At 36.7% G+C, this 23,031-nt stretch overlaps 1 protein-coding gene across 1 annotated transcript; it reads right to left on the reverse strand.

The window, feature by feature from the left end:
• Positions 1-468: 468 nt before the first annotated feature.
• LOC129249137 (hemicentin-1) lies at positions 469-21,196 on the reverse strand. The gene is made up of 6 exons (XM_054888790.1): positions 21,009-21,196; positions 20,586-20,696; positions 20,244-20,381; positions 13,774-13,932; positions 1,284-1,781; positions 469-993 (listed from the first exon to the last, which is right to left on the reverse strand). Exons 1-6 carry the CDS (start codon positions 21,175-21,177, stop codon positions 713-715), a joined length of 1,356 nt encoding a protein of 451 aa, XP_054744765.1. The 5' UTR covers positions 21,178-21,196; the 3' UTR covers positions 469-712.
• Positions 21,197-23,031: the final 1,835 nt, after the last annotated feature.

Below are 23,031 nucleotides of genomic sequence, written 5' to 3' on the forward strand. Positions count from 1 at the left end.
TTTAATTAGCCACTTAAAAGAAGCCATGCGAATGGATTGTTAAATTTATTTGTAAAGCCATCAAGGATTTGTACTTACATATGTAAGCGCTTAAGCTTTGTGAAAGAAATAAACGAAAAAACAATTTAATTTGTAAGAAATCGTTTAAGTGACCCTACCTTTAAAGTCGACTAACACTACTGATTTCAGCGCATCCGAGTTAACTATAACCTAGAGATGCACTGGTTATTCAAAAAATTAATTATCATCAACGGTAGTGTGTATATATACTCGTATATGTAAATTTATAAGTATAGTAAGGCGAATTCAATTGGACTCAAAAGATCTTACGGTGGAAACGCAAAATTCAGAATTCAAGAGAAGCACCTTAAACTTCGCTCAAATGCTTAAAAAAATTAGTTATATGGAAATACAAGTATGTATAATAACTTTGAAAACTAGTTTTTTTATAAATTTTACAGCTTTGCATTATATAAATATGTATTTAAAAATTAACATTTTTCTACTTGATGTTGTTGTTATTTCGCTTAAATTAAATTAAACATCTCGAAGCCTTTAATCCTTAGTTCTAATTAATAATTGTTCACAATTCTTTATATTTTTTCCCTGCACATCATGAAACCCCTTCCTAGTCTACCTCACCTGCGCTTCGCTGTTAAACTATCAGTACCTACAAACTACTACTTGTAGAATCCACGAACGCGTTTTCACTTCACCAACGCACGGCTGCAGCACGACGTAATTTCGTTATACTGGCCACTGGTTGAAAGCCAAACGACAACTCCTTGGACAACAACAACGCCGCCAGCGATATGCACAACAACTGTGTGGCACTCAAGTGCTCTAGGTGCGTTGACGAGGATGGCGGCTCATTGGAGAGTGTACGGAATTTTGCTACTTTTGTCCAATCGCTGAGGCCAGCGAGATTTTTGCTGGCAGCGCGCATCAAATAGGTTGTATCAGCTTCCAGATAATTGATAAGGAAGGTTGCACCTGCAAATGAATAGATGGGAAAAGTACATTGTATGCAGTGGTGGAAGTGGTGAGAGTAACATGCACAGATTTGTAATCGCCTCGGTTAAAATAAGGTACATAGTGTAATTCAGCGATAATTTCCGTACTCACTTAGCACCTCATTTTTTAACCTCACACTTTTTTCCGCAGCCTTTCATCCACTTTTAGTTATCATAGGGTTGCATTTATGTTCATTTTTGGTTTTGCCTCTTCCCTCTCACCTCGCCTAGCATATTTCATGCCTTTCCATTATACTCGCATGCACTTACCGTCTTCGAATGGAAAATCCTTGCGTTTGGCATTCGTCCATTTGCCCGCATCCGATTTGAATTCATATTCCGTCATATACTCAATGCGAAAGCCTTTCACATCCATCAATTGACGCACCGGCGAGGTGCGCACCGAACCGACATCCACATCGAAGGTGTTCGAATTGAAGCCGCGTAACTGCAAAACGCTTGGTGGTGGTGGTTTTTCGCCCCGTTCCAGTATTGTGCTACGTTCAATAGTGCCTAGGTTGTTCTCCGCGAGGCAGCGATACGTGTCGAATACGTTATCGTCACGCGCTTGAATCGTCAAATTGGATGCATAGTAATCCGTCTCGAAGCTATAGTGTTTGTCGTTGCGCAGACGTTTCTTGCTACTATTCTTGTGCCAAGTAAAATTCGCTGGCGGCTCGGCGATTGCCTGGCACGGTATGGTCACGCTTCCGTTGACGTAGACGTACTGCGGTGAAATATGATGGCTGTGCATCCAGAATGGCTTATCTGCAACAATGCGAAAGAGACGTTGTTATTGTATAAACTCGTATACCACTATTGTACTACATACTACGTGCATATGTGTGTTTGTGAGTTTGTGTGTTGCTATAGTGTATAAGAGACTGTCGGCTTTTGGTTGTTGAAGCTGATGAAATTTTGATAGCATGGAAATGGAAATGCAAATGGAAATTGACGTCTAGCGATTGCGTAGGAAGTGGCCGCTTGAGTGTTGAAATATGACAGTGTATTGGTTGGTGAGGCTGTAGGCTGCTGCTGTGATTAACCGGCTAGTGACTATACACGTAAACCGCGTAGGAACACAATAAGAATGCTGTGCTACACAAACACGCTCTAAAACCACAGTTCAGCAGGTTTCAATAGAAGCGTGCCTTACAGAAATGTAACAGTGAGAATGCTTTGTTTCCAAGAAAATTAATTAAAATTAACTGCGTCGGCTCATGAAGAATAAGCAGTACCCACAGGAACAGTATCCTATTACCTTAAACCAGTGATGAGCAAAGCTGTATTTTGAAGGCACTCAGTACATAAGTACACCAGCATTTGGAAATTTGAAGTGAAAACTTCTTTAGAATCGTTGGGAGTGATTTGAGACTCGATGAAACGAAAAAGCGACACTACGAAGCGTTATATGTTGATATACGTATATGTGTGTGGCTGCGTACTGCTGAGCCACGCTAGTATAGTGAGTATTGTAGTATGTATACTACACTGCCTATTACTTGCTTTGGTGTTTAGTTCAAGCGTCATACGTATGTATGTTTGTATGTATGCTAGTACGTATGTGTGCGCGCCTGCGTATTACGGAGCCACGGTGAGCGAGAAGGCATTATGTATACCTATACTACACTACCTAATACTTGCTTAGACCAAGCGTCCTACGAATGTTTGTGTGTATGTTAGTACGTCTGTGTAATATACGCGTTACGACGCTCATAATAGCAACCGCGTGTGCTGTATTACGTCCGTATTTTTGTATTCGTAAATATTTTCATTTTTAAATATTTACCGCAATTACAGGCGGCGTTGCAATATACCACAATCAAAATGACGGTGCTCGTATTGTAACTCCACAGATAGATCTGAATGCACAGCAACTAGAATCACTGTCTGTTCAGCTCTCTAAAGTGGGAGAAATATGTGCATGCGGAACCAGATTGAGCAATGGGAAAACAGTTTTAATTGTGAGAATTTATATTTCACCGAATCAATCACGGAAATTTAATTTGCATTACCAGTAAACTTTTACTAATTTCTGAATTGCAGAAAAAATATTTTTTTACTGACTACTGGAAAAAAATTCCCAGTAAAAATACTGGTAATATAATTCGATTTGCATTTGAAACATGCATAAGTATTTTCTATTTCTTAATCACCATTCGCTTTTCTTAAATCAAGTATTTCGAAATTTGCATCGCTGAGTTTTTACCTGATGGACCGATTTACAATCCCAGCGAAGAGCCGTTCTATGGTGCAGATGACGGTAATGGGGTATTATATTTTAAGAAAGCGTTTTTAATAGCCTGATGTTTATTTATACAAGTTACTGTTTCATCTCGTTCGACCAAGTATAAAAATGTTTCCCGAAGATAATTTTCCTATTCAGTGGAACCACACTGTATGCTAATATCAATTTAAGAAATAAAGCATATAACAAACCTTTCATTGGAAATAAAGCGTACAAGTTTTACCATTAATTTCATCCACGAAACCAAAGAATGCTTTTTGAGATATTTGAGGCAGAACGAGAGTTGCGGCATCGGCTATCCTCCCAACACATAAGAGTTGAACATTTTCTTGACTTCATCTTCTGTTTGCGTTGTTACTGTTTCTAAGGGTCATGTGGTCCGAATGGATACAACCGCTCCGGTTCTGAAAGTATTCGATGCGGTACCAGCTGGTGGTAGCAGAGGAAGAGGAAGGTCTTCTCTGCGTTGGAAAGATCAGGTGGAGAAGGACTTGACTTCACTTGGTGTGTCCAATTGGCGCCGGTTAGCGCGAGAAAGAAACGACTGGCACGCTTTGTTAAACTCGGCCAAAATCGCGAAAGCGGTTATCGCGCCAATTAAGAAGAAGAAGAATTTTAGAATAGTGTGGATAAATGTCGCAGTTTCTTAACTTATTTTCCTAGCGTATTGCGTTGTACTGCTCTTTTGAAAAATCATTTTCAAGAAGCAGAAGCCTCATCTGCAGAAAGTTTAATTGGCGATTTGGTAGCTTGAATACACATCTTCCGCATTTTTAATGGCCTTGTTGGGCTTTCCGCACTTTCTTTGAGGATTGCATCCAAATCGGTATCTTCTTGCTTACGAGCCGATGTTGCTGCTGCACGAACAGGAGGATTAGTATCAGCTTTCTCAGTTGAAAGGTCTGCGGATTCTTTTCTTTTGCCAAATTCTAATTTTTCCCTGAATGGAACAGGCGCACGACCAACAATGCTATTATTTGGTTTCTTGGGAAGACTATTTACCACCAACTTAAACTCCGAATTTAGCCAGACATGATTTTAATTTCTAAAAACGATCATCTATCTGTGGCATTTTTTCCACTTTTGCGTTAATTTTATGGTAAAAAAATGTAGTTTTTGCATTAAATCCTTCTTTATTTCATCAGAAATATTAATGTCCTTAATTTTTCTAAGAACATGATTAAAAACGGCATCAAATTTACCTTTTTGTGAACGTTCTTTTCGCCATATTTGAAACATTTGGTTTTTTTTCTATACCTATAGGATGCCTTAAGAAAAGCACTGCTAAACTCACAAACAAATTTTTACGAAAAATTAAGTGAAAATAGAATCCACTCACCTTTGTTTAGAAGTATTTCTAATTACAAAGCAAACAACAACAGAAGTAAAACGGCACTTTCATTATTGCACAGCAAAACCGATCATTTGCGTTAACGTGCGTTGTAAGCAATTATTTTTATGATACTCGTAGTTTTATATTTATTAGGTAATTGGAGGAGCTGCCGCAGCCGAATGGGATGGAGCGTGACTGCAATTGGGGAGTGCATAAGTTCGTGCATGAACATCAAATAATAAAAATAGTTTTTCTAATAATGGTCCCCCTCGGTAGGCAATGGCAAACCTCCGACTATATTTCTACCATGAAAAAACTTCTCATAAAAACCATTTGCCGTTCGGAGTCGGCTTAAAACTGTGGAACAACATCAAGACGCACGCCACAAATAGAAGGAGGAGCTTGGCCAAATACCTAACAGAAGTGTACGCGCAAATTATTTATTTATTTGTTTAATTGGACGACCTTTAGCTCCACTTGTGTACGTTTTGTTGTTATCCTACACATTCGAGACATTTTTCGTCAACTCCGAATTGTACCTATAGATGCTTTTTATGAAAAGTTTTTTTATGGCCCAAGTATACCCGAAGAAGAAAATATGTTTTGTTCCTATAATTTCACGTGTTGTGTCCTCCACAATGAGCCTCGATTTTAGGCTAGTAGAATAGCTGCGATGCACAAATTCAATCGGCTAAGGTATCCGCCACTTATAGACCATTGTATATCTCGTGTTCAGTTAGTTTGATGTTCACGCTTGGTTATCGATAATTCACCAATTTTGAAACTGTGTTAACAATACCCTACATATCAGATAGCTGCTGCTATTTATTTTGTATTAGTAATATAAGTATTTTTAATTATATTTAAAGTAAATAAATAAATAGCTATATATGCAGGGCTTAAAACCGAGCGACTTTTACTTTTTCGATAAAATGCATGGGCTTAAGAAATCACAGAGCTCTCCGATGGCGGAAGGTCTGGAATACTCCCAAGTCGTGGGTGTAAGGAAACATTTTTGAATCAATATAAAAATCAATTTCAATTTAAAACTAGCAATATGAAATGTGTTTCACTGAAAACAAATTCTGATATGAGTGTTGATTAACTTCGACTTCATTTGCCTGTCAATAATTTAGTTTTTCCTAACATTTTACATAAATCAATTTCACAACTACCGAACATTTTGCAAGCTACTACAAATTTGTATATATACATTTTTTTTCATTAGGTAGTCGTCACTACTCCATACGTATGTAAGTACCACCAGAAGCATTCGAAAATCATTTGCGCATGAAATTGAAAATCGAAAAGTTCGTCGTTGAAGCCAAACACACAACATCAAGTCAGCTGCCTAACCATAGAATAAGGAGCGAAAAATAAAAGTGTAAACGTACTTTCCATAAATACACCTTCAACGTCAATTAAACTTAACAATATTCTCTGTACAAAGTTTTTGAAGTAGTGTGAAAATTGTGTACCACATAACAAAAACTAACGAAAGCAACAACAGAAAATATAGCCAATTTTGCCAGACGTAAGATGAGAAAATAATTTAATGGTTTGCGTTCACATTACAGTTACGAAAATCAAAGAAAATAGTTTGAATATTTATTCAAAATTCCCATTAGTGATAACGGTTGTTCTAAAAACTTCCGACGGTAAAAAATCATCGACCTTTATTTACGGAATTCGCGTTCTACTCTGTATCTTGTTCATTTTATGGTATAGATAATCATAAAACTCGTTAAAATCGATTGGCCTATATGCTCACAGATAAGTATTTACTTATAATAGGGTTCTATTTTTGTTGTGCGTCTTCATGTTTTTCTAAAAATGAAGGGACCTACATTACGCCACCTCCGAACGGCAGATGGGTTTTTATGAGGAGCTTTTTTATGTCAGAAATACACTTGCCTGCCGTGGGGCGACCGTTTTTAGAAAAAACTTTTATCTCTCATTTCGGTATTTCAATGACGCAGATTCGAACCAACCCGCTTGGCTACGACGGCCGCTACATGTGTCTTCATTACATACCACTTTTTTTGTGGTTTGTAAACTTGAAGAACCTTTGGTCAAACTTTCGTTAAGCCTGAAAATGGGACCAATGTTGCCATTAATACTGAGGACTACTCTTCAAAAATAGTCTAGGAATGTTGCAAAGTGGAATGAGCTCGACCTTTTTTGAATATCGGGACACTGTGTTGTTCAAGGCAACGAGTTGTCTGATAAATTAACGAACTGCGGGTTTTCGGAACGTCCAATTGGACGGGAACCAGCATTAAAGCAAAACATGGGGAGAACTGTTGCGTATATTCGAGTTTTTAATAATAAAACTCATAAGGATTGTCGGTGTAGTACTGTCATCTTCAAAGCAACCAAGTGTTTCCTGGAAAGGCCTCACTAGGTTGTAACGAAATTCTTTCTCAGTCATTGAAGTAGTGAGCTGATAGATCCCTCGTAGGACTAATTACAGGGCACAATCCGTGGGGACGACATATTGTCACCATAGACTTAATTGCAGATTCAATATGTAGCACATCTTATGCGTATGATGAGTAAATTACAGATAATTTTCTCTGTCGCTGTTCGACTTTCACTAGACTTAAATGGCAAATTTTTGATAATAGCCGAACAACACTTTCTTTCTTCGACAGACTGTTAAGATTCTAGGACTTAAGTACAATATTGCCTGAGTGCTGGCAAAGTTGCCGCCATACAAAATTCCAACACCGCGAACTAGAAAAAGGGACTCAAAATTTTGCTAACTCATTTCAACACCAATCGTTTGAGAAGTAAATGATTCTAAAAAATAGTACAATATGCTATACAGTGAGTGGAACCCCCACTTTATTAGGTTGGAGTTTGGTACTCAATTTATCTCAAACAAAAGTTTGATTGATTTATCAGCGGCCGCCGTAGCCGAATGGTTTGGTGTGTGATTACCATTCAGAGTACGTAGATTCGAACATTTTTTCTACAATAATAGCGGTCGCCGCTCGGCGGACAATGTCAAACCTCCGAGTATATTTCTGCTAGGCTAGGATAAGGCTGCTCATAAAAAATATATCCCTTTTTGGAGACGATTTAAAACTGTAGGTCCCTCCATTTGTGGAGCAACATTAAAAGGCACACCACAATTGGGAGGAGATTCTCGGTCAAACACCTAACAGAGGTGTGAGCGCCAATTATTTATTTATTTATTTAAAGTTGTCGTCTATGTGATTTGACTCATTTTAGAAGGAACACTTCAAGTTATGATTTTCGACTTGAAATACACCATTCGACGCATTCTTAGAGAGATAAGATCGATTATAGTGGAATGGGTGTTACGATGGGATTGGACCAAAGGATTAGTCTGGCGATGTAGCGCTTTGATCGATATTATTTATAAACCCTAAATGTCGTGTGATAAGTTAATAAAAACAAAATATTCACCCATTACAAGACAAAAACATTTTGCCTGCAGTACTTATAAACACAGGAAGTCAGGTAGGTTTTGTTTATTATTGAAGTAGCTTTCGACGAATCATGCACATCTGCACCTATTTATACACACATTCACATAATAACATGCCATCTTGCAAAACCAATACAAAGACAACACAATACCAATACCAATTTATTTCATTTACTTTCCCACAAATATTTAGAAGGCTGTAGAAGGCTTAGTAGAGACCCTTAATAATAAACGATCATTGCAGTAGCTTCATATAATTTACGTAAAAGTTTTGCTTTGTTGAAACTTTTGAGTTTTTATGCTTCAACAGATTTTATACTGCAGACACTCAATAGATTTTAATAATAGTGATAAACAAGTGGACATTTCGAAATTTGCTTCTGAAAGTCGGATTCAAAATACAAAGCCAAAAATTTCAAATAATGTGTGAATATAACAGAGATTTTCTAAAGGAAATTTAATTTAAAGTTACATTGATATATTGCACATATAAAATTAAACAATGCACAATGCAAAAGTTTCAAGTACGAATGCATAGAGTGAAAGAGTTTTAATTAAAATTCTCTAAAATAAATGGAAAGTGTTAAGTTTCTTAATGACATTTTGGGCTCTAATTGAAATATATTTGAAAAGTAACAGAATAGGAAATTCATAATAAATATTTGAGTATTGGCCACATAAAATTTCCAAATATCAAAATCTTTTGTTTTTAACGCAATTAAACCAAAGAACTCTTCATTCATAGGACAAAGCTATCAGATACCTAAACCATGAATTGAAGTAAGATCTGCGGCTAGCCAAGGATATCAGAAGCAAAAGCAATCAGACCTTTTGGAAGAGAACAAATTCTGGTGGCGTCATCATGTGTATGTGACATGCTGTGTTTGAAAGGTACTACTAGCCATTTTTTTTTATATTCTGCTAAACTCTTCGTATAAACGAATGTGAAGTTTCATTTCAATCTGTTAATTCATTCTTTGTTTGTAGGCCATTGAGTAATGGCAAAAACACCAGAAATCGTGGAAAAAATACAGGATATCGTATTGGAAAATCGACAAGTGACTGAAAGAGATTTAGGCATCTTATTGGGCAGTGTAAACAATATTTTGGCTGAAGTATTGGGTTTCACCAAGCTGTGTGCACAATGTGCCCCCATTCGCTATCAATGGAACAAAAACACATTCGAGTGCGACTTTCTCAGTAACATTTAGAGCGTTTTCGAAAGGACACAGTTGATTTCATGCATCGATTTATCACTATGGATGAGACTTGGCAGTATCACCATGATTCTAAATCAAAACAGCAGGCTAAACAGTGGTGTGAACCTGGTTCTTCGGCGCCGAGACGAGTTCGTGTCCAGAAATCTCTCAAGAAGGTGTGAGCATTATATATTTTGGGATGCGAAATGAATTTTATTTGTGGATTACTTGCAAACTGGTAAAACAATAAATTCTGAATATTGTTTTAACCTTTTAAGCAGCTGAAGGAAAAAATCCTGAAAAAAAGATCCAACCAGAGCATTCACCGTATTCTCCAGACCTATAAAAATTCATGCGTGGAAAGCGTTTTTAATCAAATTATGAGGTCATAATTGCTATGTAAGCGCATTTTGGGGCCTTTCCAGATTCTCACTTCAATGATGGAATTTATAAAGGAATTGCTGAGCATTTTCTATGGGACTGTCCTGCATTTGCTAGAGCAAGGCTACGAGTTTTGGGTTCGAAAATTCTCACAGGTCTAGCCATTTCTATGTCTCTATTCTATCCTATACCTTTCTTGTCATTACTTCTCTCCTTTCCTCCCTGACTACCCACCCATTTAGTTTCTAGAGCTTAAATATAGGGTTATTCAATAGGTGCGCTTCAAATTTTTTCCGATAGGGAGGGCGAACGACGCAATATTTTTTATTTTTCGCTTGTCATTTGTAAACTTCATTAGTATTCATCATGGAACGCTACACACTTGAGCAACGATTGCAAATCGTGCAAATTTTTTATGAAAATAATCGTTCTGTTGCCGCTACTTTAAGAGCATTACGGTCATTTTACGGTCCATTTAACAAGCCGTCCCGTTTTGGGGTTATGTGAAGTCATTGGTCTACAGTAACAAGCCGGCGACGATTTGTGAGCTCAGAGCCAATATTGAACGCGAAATTGCTGGAATTTCGGCCGATTTATGCAAAAGAGTGGTCGAAAATTGGGTTCAACGATTGGACTTCGTCAAACGTGCACGCGGTGGTCATGCAAAAGAAATCGAATTTCATACTTAAATGTATATGTTCAAACACGATAATAAAAAGAAAAATAGTTAAAAAAGTCAAACCGTTTGTTTTTTATTCAAAAAAGTTCAAAAGTTGAAGCGCTCAGGCTTTTTAGCCTGAGTGTCCTAGGAGTTACCAAATCTCTTGGCACTTCTTGGCTCCACTTTTTTCAAAATTCATTTTTCACTAACACAAAGCAACTGAGCTCACCAGTATCTATAAAACTAGACAACATCTCGAAGATGAAAATTATTCGTTATTATAGTAAATTATTCATAATCGCTATCTCTATACTCCTACAAAATTTCGTGATTCTTTGTTTGGTGTCATCAACATAGAGTCGTTGCATTTTTGGATACAATGGAAAAATTAAAAAAGCACGCTCTAAATGTAGGGGAATGGAGTGATTGCAAAGCATTGTAGAAGAAAATCCTTTGTTATGGCAGCTGTCGTAGCCGAATAGATTGGTGCGTGACTACCATTCGGAAGTGCACAGGTTTGAATCTCCGTGCACGAGACAACAAAATGATAGAAATCGATTTTTGTAATAGCGGTCGCCACTTGGCAGGCAATAACAAACCTCTGCGCGTATTTCTGCCGTCTAAAAGCTTCTTATAAAACTTTTCCCGTTCGGAGTCGGCTCATAACTTTAGGTCCCTCTATTTGTGGAGAAACATCAAGATGGATGCCACAAAGCTCTGGTAAACACCCCAAAGGGGGCAAAGAAAAATGGTCATGGTCAATTAGTTAACTGAACTATGCCCTTTCAGCCTAAATAGAAAGACTTCAAGATTGATTTGACTGAATTTAGTAAAAAAATTATTATGGATTAGAGAACCTATTGATATGAAAATGCAGACTAATTAATGGGCACAATCCAGCTGGCGTGGGGACGACATATGGTCAGCATATGTCTTATCGGGGATCCACTGTGTGCTTCTTGTTTAGCGGAAAAGGATAAGGAATGGGAAGTTCGCAGATGAGCAATGAATTTCCATTACACCTGTCTTTCTTCATCCTTTAACCTCTTCAGGGACGAATTTTATAAAGTGAAAAAACGTTAATTTTATTTTTCATTTTATTACGAGTTATTCAGCTTACATTTATAATAATTCAGTAAGATAAGTAATAAATAGAAAATAGTAATTTTTACAAAAAAAAAAAAAATATATGTCCACATATGTGGCCATTTAGCGTAGAGTTCATCTATGAATGGAAAGATTTCATGGACTCAGGGCATACGGATTCACTTTTCACATATACCTGTATAGCGAGTTCGTCTCGTACAATTTTTATCATGAAATCGCGGGGGGTTTTTATGCTCAACTTTTAAGGGAGAGTGTCCTATAGAATCTAGTCTAATAACTTTAATCCTACTTTTGGACTTTATAGAGGATTTAGGGATTGTACAGGGTCTACCTCGTTTTTTGTTACGTTCACCTATCTGTATTAGTGCGTTCGTCAGTGAGGCTTTGTATTCTAGAAGAGACATCCTTTTTTTTTTGTCATAGTTGAAAAGAATCCATGAATTAGTAATTGATATATTGAGAAATTGAAAGGCAATCCTGTGATCAAACTTTTTGTTTTTCAAAGAGTGGGGATAGTGTGCCACCATACGGTCAGACATATCAACACCAACCATGAACTTGTTATATTCGCTTACGGCAAAAGGCCTGGTTATTGTTATATATTCTTTAGTTTTACGATTCCACCTCTGAATATAATCTTGAGGTTCTGCACCAGCATATGTTGATATGGTGTGGATGACATTATTATCATTCCATCTTAGAATTGATATGTTATCCGATAACTATAGAAACCGAACCTCTTTTCATTTTTGTAGAATCTTTTCAGAAATGAGCTTTGTTGAAGCCTCACCAGGTACTCTGTTTTTTCTAATAGTTCCCACGACGTATATACCTCTTGTCAGCAGGTGTTTTATGATACGCATTGATGTAAAGAGGTTATCCATAAATAATTTATGATTTTTCATATCTAAACCAGCACTCAGTCTCAATACGCTGTCACTAATTGCACCAAATTCCGCACTTATATTTTTGGATTTCTGAAAAAGTAGTGAAATATGTAACATAAAAGAGCATTTATTTATATTGAGCGCATAGATTCGCTTCAGTAAGTACCTTTTCCATAATTTTGTGTACCTTAAAAAATAATTAATCATCATTCAATGATGTTGGAATGCCTTTCTGGATTCTGAGTACTATAAAAAATAATTTTTCTCGATTATACTCATTTAACTCCCTGAAATGAGCTTTCTTAGTATTAACCAATATTTAAAAAAAAATATTTGAACACCCACCTGCACACTAGTGCAGTGAACAGTCAGAAATTCTCGAAAACACGACCAATCAAATTCAACCTAAAAATAGAAAACGAATTCTAAATCGCTTAAGAAACACTAAAAACTCATTAAATGCAACGACCATTAAAGTTAGCTCTGTGGCCTGGAAAGATGGGAACAAAGCCAGAAAAATCTATTAAAAATACGTTTTCGATACTCGTCGTCACGTGACCTGAAGGTATTAGCAGGTTTTCGAGAACATTAAGCGAATTCAAACCTAAAGCCGTAAAAATATGCGTGACGAAATAGAAGCAGCGCGCATAAGTCAAAAATCTGATGCCCGATTTTTAGTCCAAAAGCCATAATGCCTTCACCTCAAAAAAAAAACCCCATCATAAATTGCAGCTGGTGTGGGAGTTTTTCTCAATTTAATCTCTTCGTCAGCAAACTACTCTAGGTAGAACTATGAATCTGCGTATGTGTGAGGGTTTATTTGTGTCCGGCACGAAAACACAATCAGGATACCTGAATGAATTGAATGGAAGGAATGCGCAAACACAGGCAAACAAAGCAAAAAAAAAACGTAAGCCAAGAGGTGGAAAAGCCGAAATTTGAACACTAAAAATACAAACACATATATGTACATACTTACGAATATATAAACAAAAGCCATGAAATATTTATTGAACAAAAATTCAATGCAATTTACAAAGTATATTTTTTTCAATAGCTTATTTGTTTCGCATTCCAAGGCAAATAAAAAGGCATAAAAAATAAGCCCACGAAAAAATAACAAATAAATACAATTTGAAATTTTTGGCCATTGGGCTTAGAAATGTGCATCCGTTGACGGAAATAGCCAAAAATTGCGCTCTGTAAGGAAACTATAGCAGATAGCAAAGTGAACACAAGCGACAGAGGAAGAGAAGAATGCGGTAGTGAGCTGTGATCAGTGAGTAGCACCAGCAGAGGAAGCAGCAGCTCACACTCACAATGCGGCACATGAGCTCAAATGAAAATTGCTTCCACTCCACTGTGGACGCTGGCAAAGGAAGGAAGTCAGTATGGCTTATGGCAGTATTCGTAGGTGTATGCTTGTGTGTGTATGTATGTATGTATGTGTATGTTCGTATTGCACAGGCAGTAAACATCCTACTCACGTTCGATTTTCATCAAAATGGTGCGCTCCTGCATGTCCGATGCGATGGTGTTCACTTGGTAGGCGCGGCACGTATATTCGCCGGTGTCGTTCTGAGTTACATTGCGAACCTGTAATCCGTCAGCCAGAATCTGGAATTTCGTTGAGTTGCCAGTAAATGCTGATAAAAGTAGAAAAAAAGAATACAATACAATTTGAGCTTTTTTCTTTTGTTTTTCTTTTCCATAGATTACGTGTATACTTAGGACATGTATTAGATGAAATGTTTTTGTGGGTTTTATCCATATAACATTTACCGTTATAATCAAAGAAAAAGTGCACACCGAAAATAAAATATAATTGAATTGTGGAGGAAGTGTGAAGTTCATTTGCTTTTTTGAACGATGCGCAAATTTTTTTGAGATCATTTTAGTTGTGTTAAGCAAAAATAGTTTTCTTCAAAAAGTTTAATTGATTTCGTGTTATTTTTGAAATTTTGTAGACCATATTTTCATAATTATTAATTAAGCGGCCCCATGTCAGTTTGAATGTGTGCTTGAGTATAATACGAAGTAAACTGAACAAATTAAAAAAAATATTAATTTTGAGATTTAGCTGTTGTTGAAAATTTTGGCATAGAGCTTTTTAAAGTGAGCTATTTTGGATTATTTTTTATAATTTTAATAAGTTATAATATTTTAAATTACTTATGATAAAATACACTTATTGAAAAAATCGTTGTTGGAAGTAATATTAATTTTGTGTTGAACATTTTTCGGAAATTTTTTTTTTTGCCATATTTGAAAAACACGCCTTAAAGTTTTACGAATTTTTGTCATTAAAAGCCAAAACATATGCTTAGTAATATCTCAAAGTTTCATGGTGGGACAATGCTGGGTTGGAAAATCAAATTTAGAAGATGGCGCAATAATTTTTATATCTTTACAAAATGTTTGATTTGCCGATGTAGCCATGTGAAAAAACCGATGATATTTCCGAAAAAGGTAAGAAATTAAAAAGCCTCAGCTATTTCCTCACAGAAATAGGTACAACTGTTTTTTTATAGGTTTGCAAAACTAACTAGATCTAATTTAGGTAACACGAAATGGCTTTAAGCCTCAGTCTTAGCCTTTTGATTATGTTTCTTGAATAACTCTAAGCTTTCGTGGAAGTATTGTTCACGTATCTTCTTTTTTTAAATTTTGGCAACATTTGGTTTCCATTACTAAAATATTTTGTGTATGCAAATCTCGCAGTTTTGGTCTTCAGTAGGTTATTATTGCACGAGTATTACTAAGCCCTCTCCAGATTTTAGTCCAGGTAACGTGCTTCTGAAGTGAGGTTAGACCAAACGATTAAGCTATAGATGCCATGGATAATTCGATGGTTTGCACATACGTGAGATATACTTTACGGGGTTCGCCCCTGCAATGGAGCATACTATATTTGGTCTGTACTCAAGACACAAAAATTTCCCCATAGAGGCTGGTTTGTTTTGTACCATACTTTACCATGCCATCGAGTATGCGTCTGAGAGACCCTCACTTCTAATAAGTTCCAACAAAATTTGCTTATAGAATATTATGGCTCATTATAGAATGGAACGGATATCTCACTTTGTAGTTAATGTTAGGGGGGGGAATCCAATTATGTTTCTAAGTGTTGAGAGTATTATAACAGAAATACAGCATCTTTTACTGCGTTCTATGTATTTTTTGTCGACAATACGTCATCATGTCGCAATTCGTAATACTCTTGAGTACAAGGAAGTCTCACAGAAACTCATCAACTGCGTAGAAGAACTGTATCCTAAATCAGGCTACCGGATAATGCATTAAGGACGCTTGGGTGACATTTTAAGGGTACTGACAGGCTTATGTCAGGGTTGTGTTTTCTCACCTCTATTATTTCGCCTCAAGACGTCATAATACCTATAAAAATACTACATCACCTGCAGTCTGCAGGGGCCAATTAATGGACCTTGACTTCGCGGACGATATCTGCCTGCTAAGCCAAACTTACTCGAATATGGCATCTAAACTGCAAGCAGTGGAAGAAGTAGCACCGAAAGCCGGCTTAAAGTTTAACATCCCAAAACAAAGGCTGTGCGCATTTATACGCGAAATTTGCCCAAATTTTTAATTGCTGGACACGAATTGGAAGATGTACAACTTTTTTGCTATCTGAACAGCATTACGTCGGCATCAGACGATTTAAGTACAGACGTAAAAAATCGCATAGAAAAAGCATCAGCTTCGCTTCAGCCAATTTGGAATTTTTCACATATTTCGAAAAACATGAAATTGAAAATCATCAATTAATATCTGAAATCTTGCCTGCTGTATAGTTGCGAAATTTGCAATAATGCACTGCAAGTCTTCATCAATTGTTGCTTGACGGGAATCTTGAAAATATATAACTTCATATCAAGCGCGAATTTAACAAGAATTGCCATGACTGGAACTCTTATGGTAGCCGTAGACGAGGAAGACTTGCAAATACCTGGAGACGACTTTTAGATCTGGAAATCTGCTCTGTAACTAGACCTGGAGCGAAATGAAAGCTTTGGCGTACAACCGATCATAATGGAGGAATCTCGTAGCCCTTTGTTCCAACTTGGAACCTTAGGATACATCTATGATACTATTTATATATAATATATATATAGTATGTATATATATGTTTTTTTATGTCGACACTAACTGTCGATTGGTTCTTGTTTGTTTTCCTCGCGGTGCCACAGAGCACTAAGGTATGGATCCGTACTCTGTCATGATCGCTATTGTAAGTGAGAAGCAGGAAAGAAATGGGTCGAAGATATTATGTAATAACATTACTACACTTGAACATGACTTAATTGATTACTGGCGCTTGTAAACAAAGTATCCGACGAAAGAAAGAGTATACACCTCATTCCAAACGCAATATATGATACTAATAATAGTTTGGTATATGTCGGTTATTTGATAACCTTTTAAGAATGGATTCTGAACCACTACCTACGGATCTGCCTATAATAAACGATGTATACTTCGGAAGAATTTGGGCCGGTCAGCAGGTGCTCAATCTACTACTTCTGTAGTAGATAAAATCTGTTGGTCATCATCATTGTTGGCTAGATAATCCTGGGCGGGTCAGCATATGTCAATAGCATAAGCAATTGTCTCGATTTCATGCCTGCATCCTCCATTAACGAGATCCGAAAAAATCTGCTTTTTCATCTATACCGTCATCTGAACGGCGGGTGGCCCGTGTTTTCTCTGTAGCACTTTAGAATATTTGTTGGGGTAGGCATTAAGTATTAGCCCGTAAGATGTGACCTACCCATCTCAGTCTGTTGTTCATTATTGTATCATACTTATTACTGTCGGGTGCGTGTATAGTTTTTCGAGTTCATGATTGTAGCGCTTCCGTTATTCGCCTTTACCGCAGAACTCTGCTCTCAAAGATCAGCAACTTCAGTTTATCGATATGCGTAGCAATTATGAGTCTGGATAGAAACTAATAGGAGATATTGGAAACACTATTCCAAGTCTTAATACGACTACGATTAAATTAAGCTTATTGTATGTGCTCTTTTTCCAAATTCATTCTAGCAATTCCAGTGGTAAAAAATTCCTATAATTTTTACAGCTACCAGAAGAATACCAATGAAACCTGAATTCTCACATATATACTTATAAATGACGTTAGCTTAAATATAAGAATTGTCGACAGCGTCAACTATTTGTTTTTACGATCTCGACCTCAAAAAATACCGTTCAATCATTAGCATTGAAAGTTCCTCATTTCTTAAGTCAAGTTTCGAGCCTTCAAACATTAATTTTTAAACATTTGAAATTTTGATAAGTCATCGCTATCGCCAATAGTTAATTGGATAAAACTACTTTTTATTAAAAACAGAGGCAACGTAAAGTATTTTCACAACCACATTGAGTAAGGTGGCGTAAGAAATGGTAACAACGCTCAATTGGGAAGCACTGATGTGTGCAAGTGATATCAGATGGATACTGACCTTTATTAAGATTTTAAGTAGACATCACGTAGGATATCAACGCTTTTAGCAAACCTAAGTAGCGCAGAAGGATCTATTTTTGAGATATCCATCAGACCTCCAAACTGTGGCTCCCCGGCATTTCGAGCGCGTTTTTGATAATGCCGAGAAAAAACACAGAAGATGCTCTACAGTTTCCTTTATATTCTCGCTGCACTTCCTGCATTTGTCGTTGCTAGCAATCCCTATCTTGTTACCAATAGACTGTGACCTATCAGCATACCTATGATAGTTCACCAGTCCGCGAGAGCGTACGTACGAACTGAGTCATTTTTTGTCATTAGTCCACCTAGCTTCCGCTTGCTTTTTAATCCAGTCGTCCACTTCGTTGTATATTATATTTAGCGGTTTTTGTGTATTGTTTTCTTATTCAAAACGTAGGTCAGCAGCACTTTTAGCTATCTCATCTACTATTTCGTTTCCTGCGATGCATTTGTGACCCGTTACCCATTAGATGTGCAGCCTTCTGTTTGCAGCTAGCCTTCCTATGGCCTCCCTATACCGTTGAACATTTTTGGACTTGATATAATATGACTTTATTGCTTTTATTGCCACTTGACTGTCCATGTAAATATTAATTATTGAGGAGTGGATTTTATTGCTTCTGTTATGCTCAGGGTAGCAAGTCGCTGAATGCTTTCCAATGGCATTAAATATGTCGATTTTCTTGTTGCAGTCCACCATACCAGGGCCCCACACAGCAATGTCGGTCTGACTATTGCCGCGTAGCACCAATGCAGCAATGAGAGAGATAGACCCCAAATAACGCCCAGCACTCTTTTGCAAGCGTGCAGCGCATTACTAGCCTTTTTCGCTCTTTCTTCAACATTGTGCTTCCACAGTCATTTATTGTTCAGTATTACCCCGAGGTACTTCGCATGATATTTGAGATGTAGTTTGTTGTTGCCTAGCTTCGGAAGGTTCTCCGCCAGGAGCTTATACTTCCTAGTAAAAAGTATCATGCCCGTCTTTCCCACGTTTGCCCATAGAATTCCGCAAAATGTCCATTGAATGTTGTTCATCCCGTTACTGATGATGCCAAAATATCATACTTTCCCGTAACTACTATAGCTATGTCGCTTGCATATGCCACTAGTTTTGGTGCGACTCCATTAAATTTCATAAGCATTTCATTTGCCACCCCTTGCGGAGTGCCTCTGCATGCATGTTTGGTAACACTTGTATAGTTCCATTCCGCAATTATCTTCCTGCAGGCTAGTAGCTGATTTATCCATAGATAAACCGCGGGTTGCACATTAAGTGACTCTATGCTATTTAATATAGCATCTTTCGTCACGTTGTTAAAGACCCCTGATATATTTAGAAATACTCCTAGAGCATACTCTTTATATTCTAACGCCTTTTCTATACACCTTTCGTAGGTGTATAACAGGTAATTAATTCATGCTTAAACCTGCGTGATTGTGATAAAATGCAATTAACGGTCTTTTTTTCCTGCTTTCAAACCCTCGAGTTTATTTCTGCATGATAAAAGGAGAAGAGAATTGCTCATGATTTCGAGTGGGATCTGTTATGGTTGAGGCAGTCAGTCATTAGTGCCAAAGGCAAAACGCCTATATGTTTCATATCCACAAAAATGAATAGTATAAATTATTTAGAATTTCTAGGCGAAGCACTTGTTATCTTTTTTGGTGATAATTTCGATGAGCAGTGGATTTCCCAATATGGGATTTCCCATTTTACCAAAGCAAGAAACAAGTTTTTGACAGCGAAAAAAATACCAATTTTAGAATGGCCTGCCTGCAGCCCTGATCTTAATCCAATCGAAAATGTTTGGGCAATACTTTCTCAATCGGGTTTCAAAAATGGAAGACAGTTTAATAGTTCTAAAGCCCTTAGAAGTGTGATTAATGTCGAATGGTCAAACATTTATCAAAATATTATAAAATACTTAATCAAATCGATACCTCGACGATTTTAACAAGTTATAATCAAATGAGGATCCAACACAAATTACTAAGCTCCAAATTATAAACTAACCCCAAGAATTCTATTTGTTTACTTCAGATATAATGACATTGGTCGTATCTTTGGTCGTTCTGTAGATTTTAGTTTTCTTAATAATTAATTTAAGTTGCGTGAAATGTGGGCTCATTTATGGATACTTTAAAAACATTTATCATTAAAAGTTTAAATATTAAAAACATAAATGTTGCTGAGCTGATAAATATGTAAAATATTAGAAATTTAGTCGATCTTATAATTTTTTCGTGTGGTGTTGTCTGTAAGAAACTTTAATTTTCTAGATTATAAATATTTTAAATAAATTAACACAACTTTAACGCATATTTCTCACTGTGCATTTTTCCATTTAAGGAAAACTTAACCAACCATATATCAAATAAAGCAAAATATTCACTCGTACTTAAGCATTCATACATTCAAACATATACAATCACATCACTAGTTTGACTTACTCTCAACACTAATTGGCTGTCCATTGTAATGCCAGGTGACATTTGGTTGCGGTTCTCCCTTCACTTCGCATCGTATGAACGCATCCTTGCCTTCCTTCCCCGTAAGCATAGTGAAATTCTCGGTAAAAGCAATTTTTTCTAAGTGAAGATAGAACAAAAGAAATAATATTGAAGAAACCCGTAACAAATAAATAGAACCAAAAAAAAAAAAACTAAAAACTTTAATGAGGCGCCTCATCAATGTTTTCCGCTTTAGATACCAAAATAAGTTCAGAATTTTTTTTTTATTTTTACGCTTTTCACTTTTCGTGATTTCCGTAAGGATTTAGTTTAGCTACTTACGATATACAATGAGCTCGAAAGACTTCTCCGCTCTGTCACCATAGGCATCCTCGCATGTCCACTTCCCCTTGTCGCCCAGCGAAATGTGTAGGAAAACAATTTTCAATTGTTCTGTGCCAAGTAGACTCGTAGACATCAAGTGAGCGCCGGTTAGCAAATATTTGTGAGTGTGCGTAAATTTGTTGGTTGGCCATCGATATAGGTGCAGCATCGGGTATGTATACGAAAGAAAATTAGCAATGATTTATGTAAACAACATCGTATAATGGGTGTACAAATGCGACACCACTTCATTTAAACTGCCACACACGTGCAAAGGTATGCAGCGCAATGCCCAATGTTGCTGACACCTGCGTAAGTGCAGAATGCCACATGCATGTGTGTGTGCGCTATTAAAGTATAATTGTTCACACTTCCCCTTACCTGGTGCACTTTGCTCGATGTGTATGCGTCCTTTGTGCTCCTTTACTATTTCACCTTTCGGCGACTTCCACACCAGCTGCGCCTCCGACGTTGAACTGCGGCATTGGACTATCAGCGAATCGTTGGTATATCGCACCAGAGAATGGTCGGAGGGACTAAGGGAAAGCATTTCATGGTGATTGGCCAGCACGGAACCTGCAACAGTGCGAAAAGAGGTGTGCATTAGTAAATTAGTAAATGCAATTTAAGACGATTTATAGTGGCAGTACATCGTAAGGTGAAAATTTATAGAGCGGCCAATAATTACAAAACTGACTGTTTGGATTTCGCTTGTTGAGCAAAGCCATAGAAGTTTTGAAGATTTATGAAGACCGCGGATTAGTTTTTCTGTGGGTAGTGGTCTATTACAATATTTTGTTTTCTTATACAGCTGTAACAGCCAGTAGTTTCAACGTTTAACTCTCTTAATATCAGAACCCTCATGAAGCTTGAGCTAACTTTCACCAAATTGGTTTGAAAAGAAGTTCAACGGTTAGGTAAGTTCCTAATGGGACTTACCATAGTTACTCACAGCGGTAAAAGTTTACTTTGTTCAGCTGTATGTCTGTGGCTACAAGCAATAACCACTTAAGTATGTAGATTTCGGTTATGGGTAGACAATTTGTTAATGAGTTGGAAGATTTCAGCACCGTGTAAACAGAAATCTTTTAAAAATTTGATAAGTGTTCACTGGTTTTAGGGAGATCAGGACAATTTCCCCATGCGGTATCACAATGGATTATGAGCTTGAGGGTGTCTCATAGCGGACACCCGCTAAAACTTAAATTAATCTAAGTCGAAAGAGCTAATATCTATTTGATGCCTTATTTTACGAACAAAAATGTATTCTGACATGAAATCTTTAGCTCCCAGACGATATTTTCCTAAAACTTATTGATACTTGTGAAAACAATCTGGTCTAACATATTAGCGCAATAAACACATAAGTGATTTTGCTCGAAATCATGATTTCTAACTAAGTAGATTATTGCTTGCAACCGCAGACATACAGTAAGTCAGAAAAGTTGTGACATTGTGAGATATTTTACAATATACGCAATATTTTTCACGGCAATACTTTTAATTTTGTTAGTTTTGTAATATATAAAAATATAGTTCATGCTTACACTAAAGCCACATATTTCAAATTTCTAAATTTTATATTATATAACATTAAAAAATACTTGAACTCTTGAGCGCTCGAAGGTAAACAGAGAAGACAGTGCAAAGATCGTCAACAGGATAATTATTAAAACTCAAAGTGAATTTTCAGAAACTTCATACACTCGAATTAAATGGGCTATAAATAAATACCAGAAAAAAATAAAAAATTCTTAATAAGATGTTGGATATTCTCACAATAATTTCATTATTTTGTTATTAATTTTGGAAAAAGTATAATATAACACATGGGTTGAAAAGTTCCGGGCCTAACTCTCTTTCTATTCCATTTATCTCTTTTCCAGTTAGTATTCACCTTAAAAAGACTGCTGTTGAAATTTCAAAATATTCTATTCATTAGTTCGTGAGTTATTGTGCTAAATGTGACGCTACTTTTGTTACTTTCAAAACGATGGATCAAAAGGAATTTCATGTTTTAATTTTACACTACTTCTTAATGGGAAATAATACCACTCAACCAAAGCAATGGCTTGAAAAGTGTTATTGAGAATCCGTTCCATCAGATACAACAATAAAACGATGGTTTGCTGACTTCAAACGTGGTGATATAGACACCGATGATGCACAACGCAGTGGACGTCCAAATGAGGAAAACACCAACAAAATCCACAATATCGTTTTGAGTAAAGCAAAATCTTCAAAAATTCTATGAATGCAACTTAGACGTACACATCCTGTTCGTCGATTTCAAACAAGTCTTTGATAGTATCCTCCGAGACAAAATCCCAGAAGCGCTCTTCAACTTGAGTATCAGCGACAAACTTATTCAGCTGGTCATGGCAACACTAACTAACGCCACTGA

This window comes from Anastrepha obliqua, chromosome 5 (assembly GCF_027943255.1).
Source record: "Anastrepha obliqua isolate idAnaObli1 chromosome 5, idAnaObli1_1.0, whole genome shotgun sequence".
Taxonomy (NCBI): Eukaryota; Metazoa; Arthropoda; class Insecta; order Diptera; family Tephritidae; genus Anastrepha; species Anastrepha obliqua.

Excerpts from the sequence above, each read along its gene's own strand:
- LOC129249137 (XM_054888790.1), bottom strand. The coding sequence starts at position 21,177 with ATGCTTTCCCTTAGTCCCTCCGACCATTCTCTGGTGCGATATACCAAC. Across the intron at positions 20,697-21,008 it reads CATCGAGCAAAGTGCACCAG|AACAATTGAAAATTGTTTTC; the intron begins GTAAGGGGAAGT and ends TACTTGGCACAG. Across the intron at positions 1,782-13,773 it reads CATTTTGATGAAAATCGAAC|ATAAGCCATTCTGGATGCAC; the intron begins GTGAGTAGGATG and ends GCATTGTTGCAG.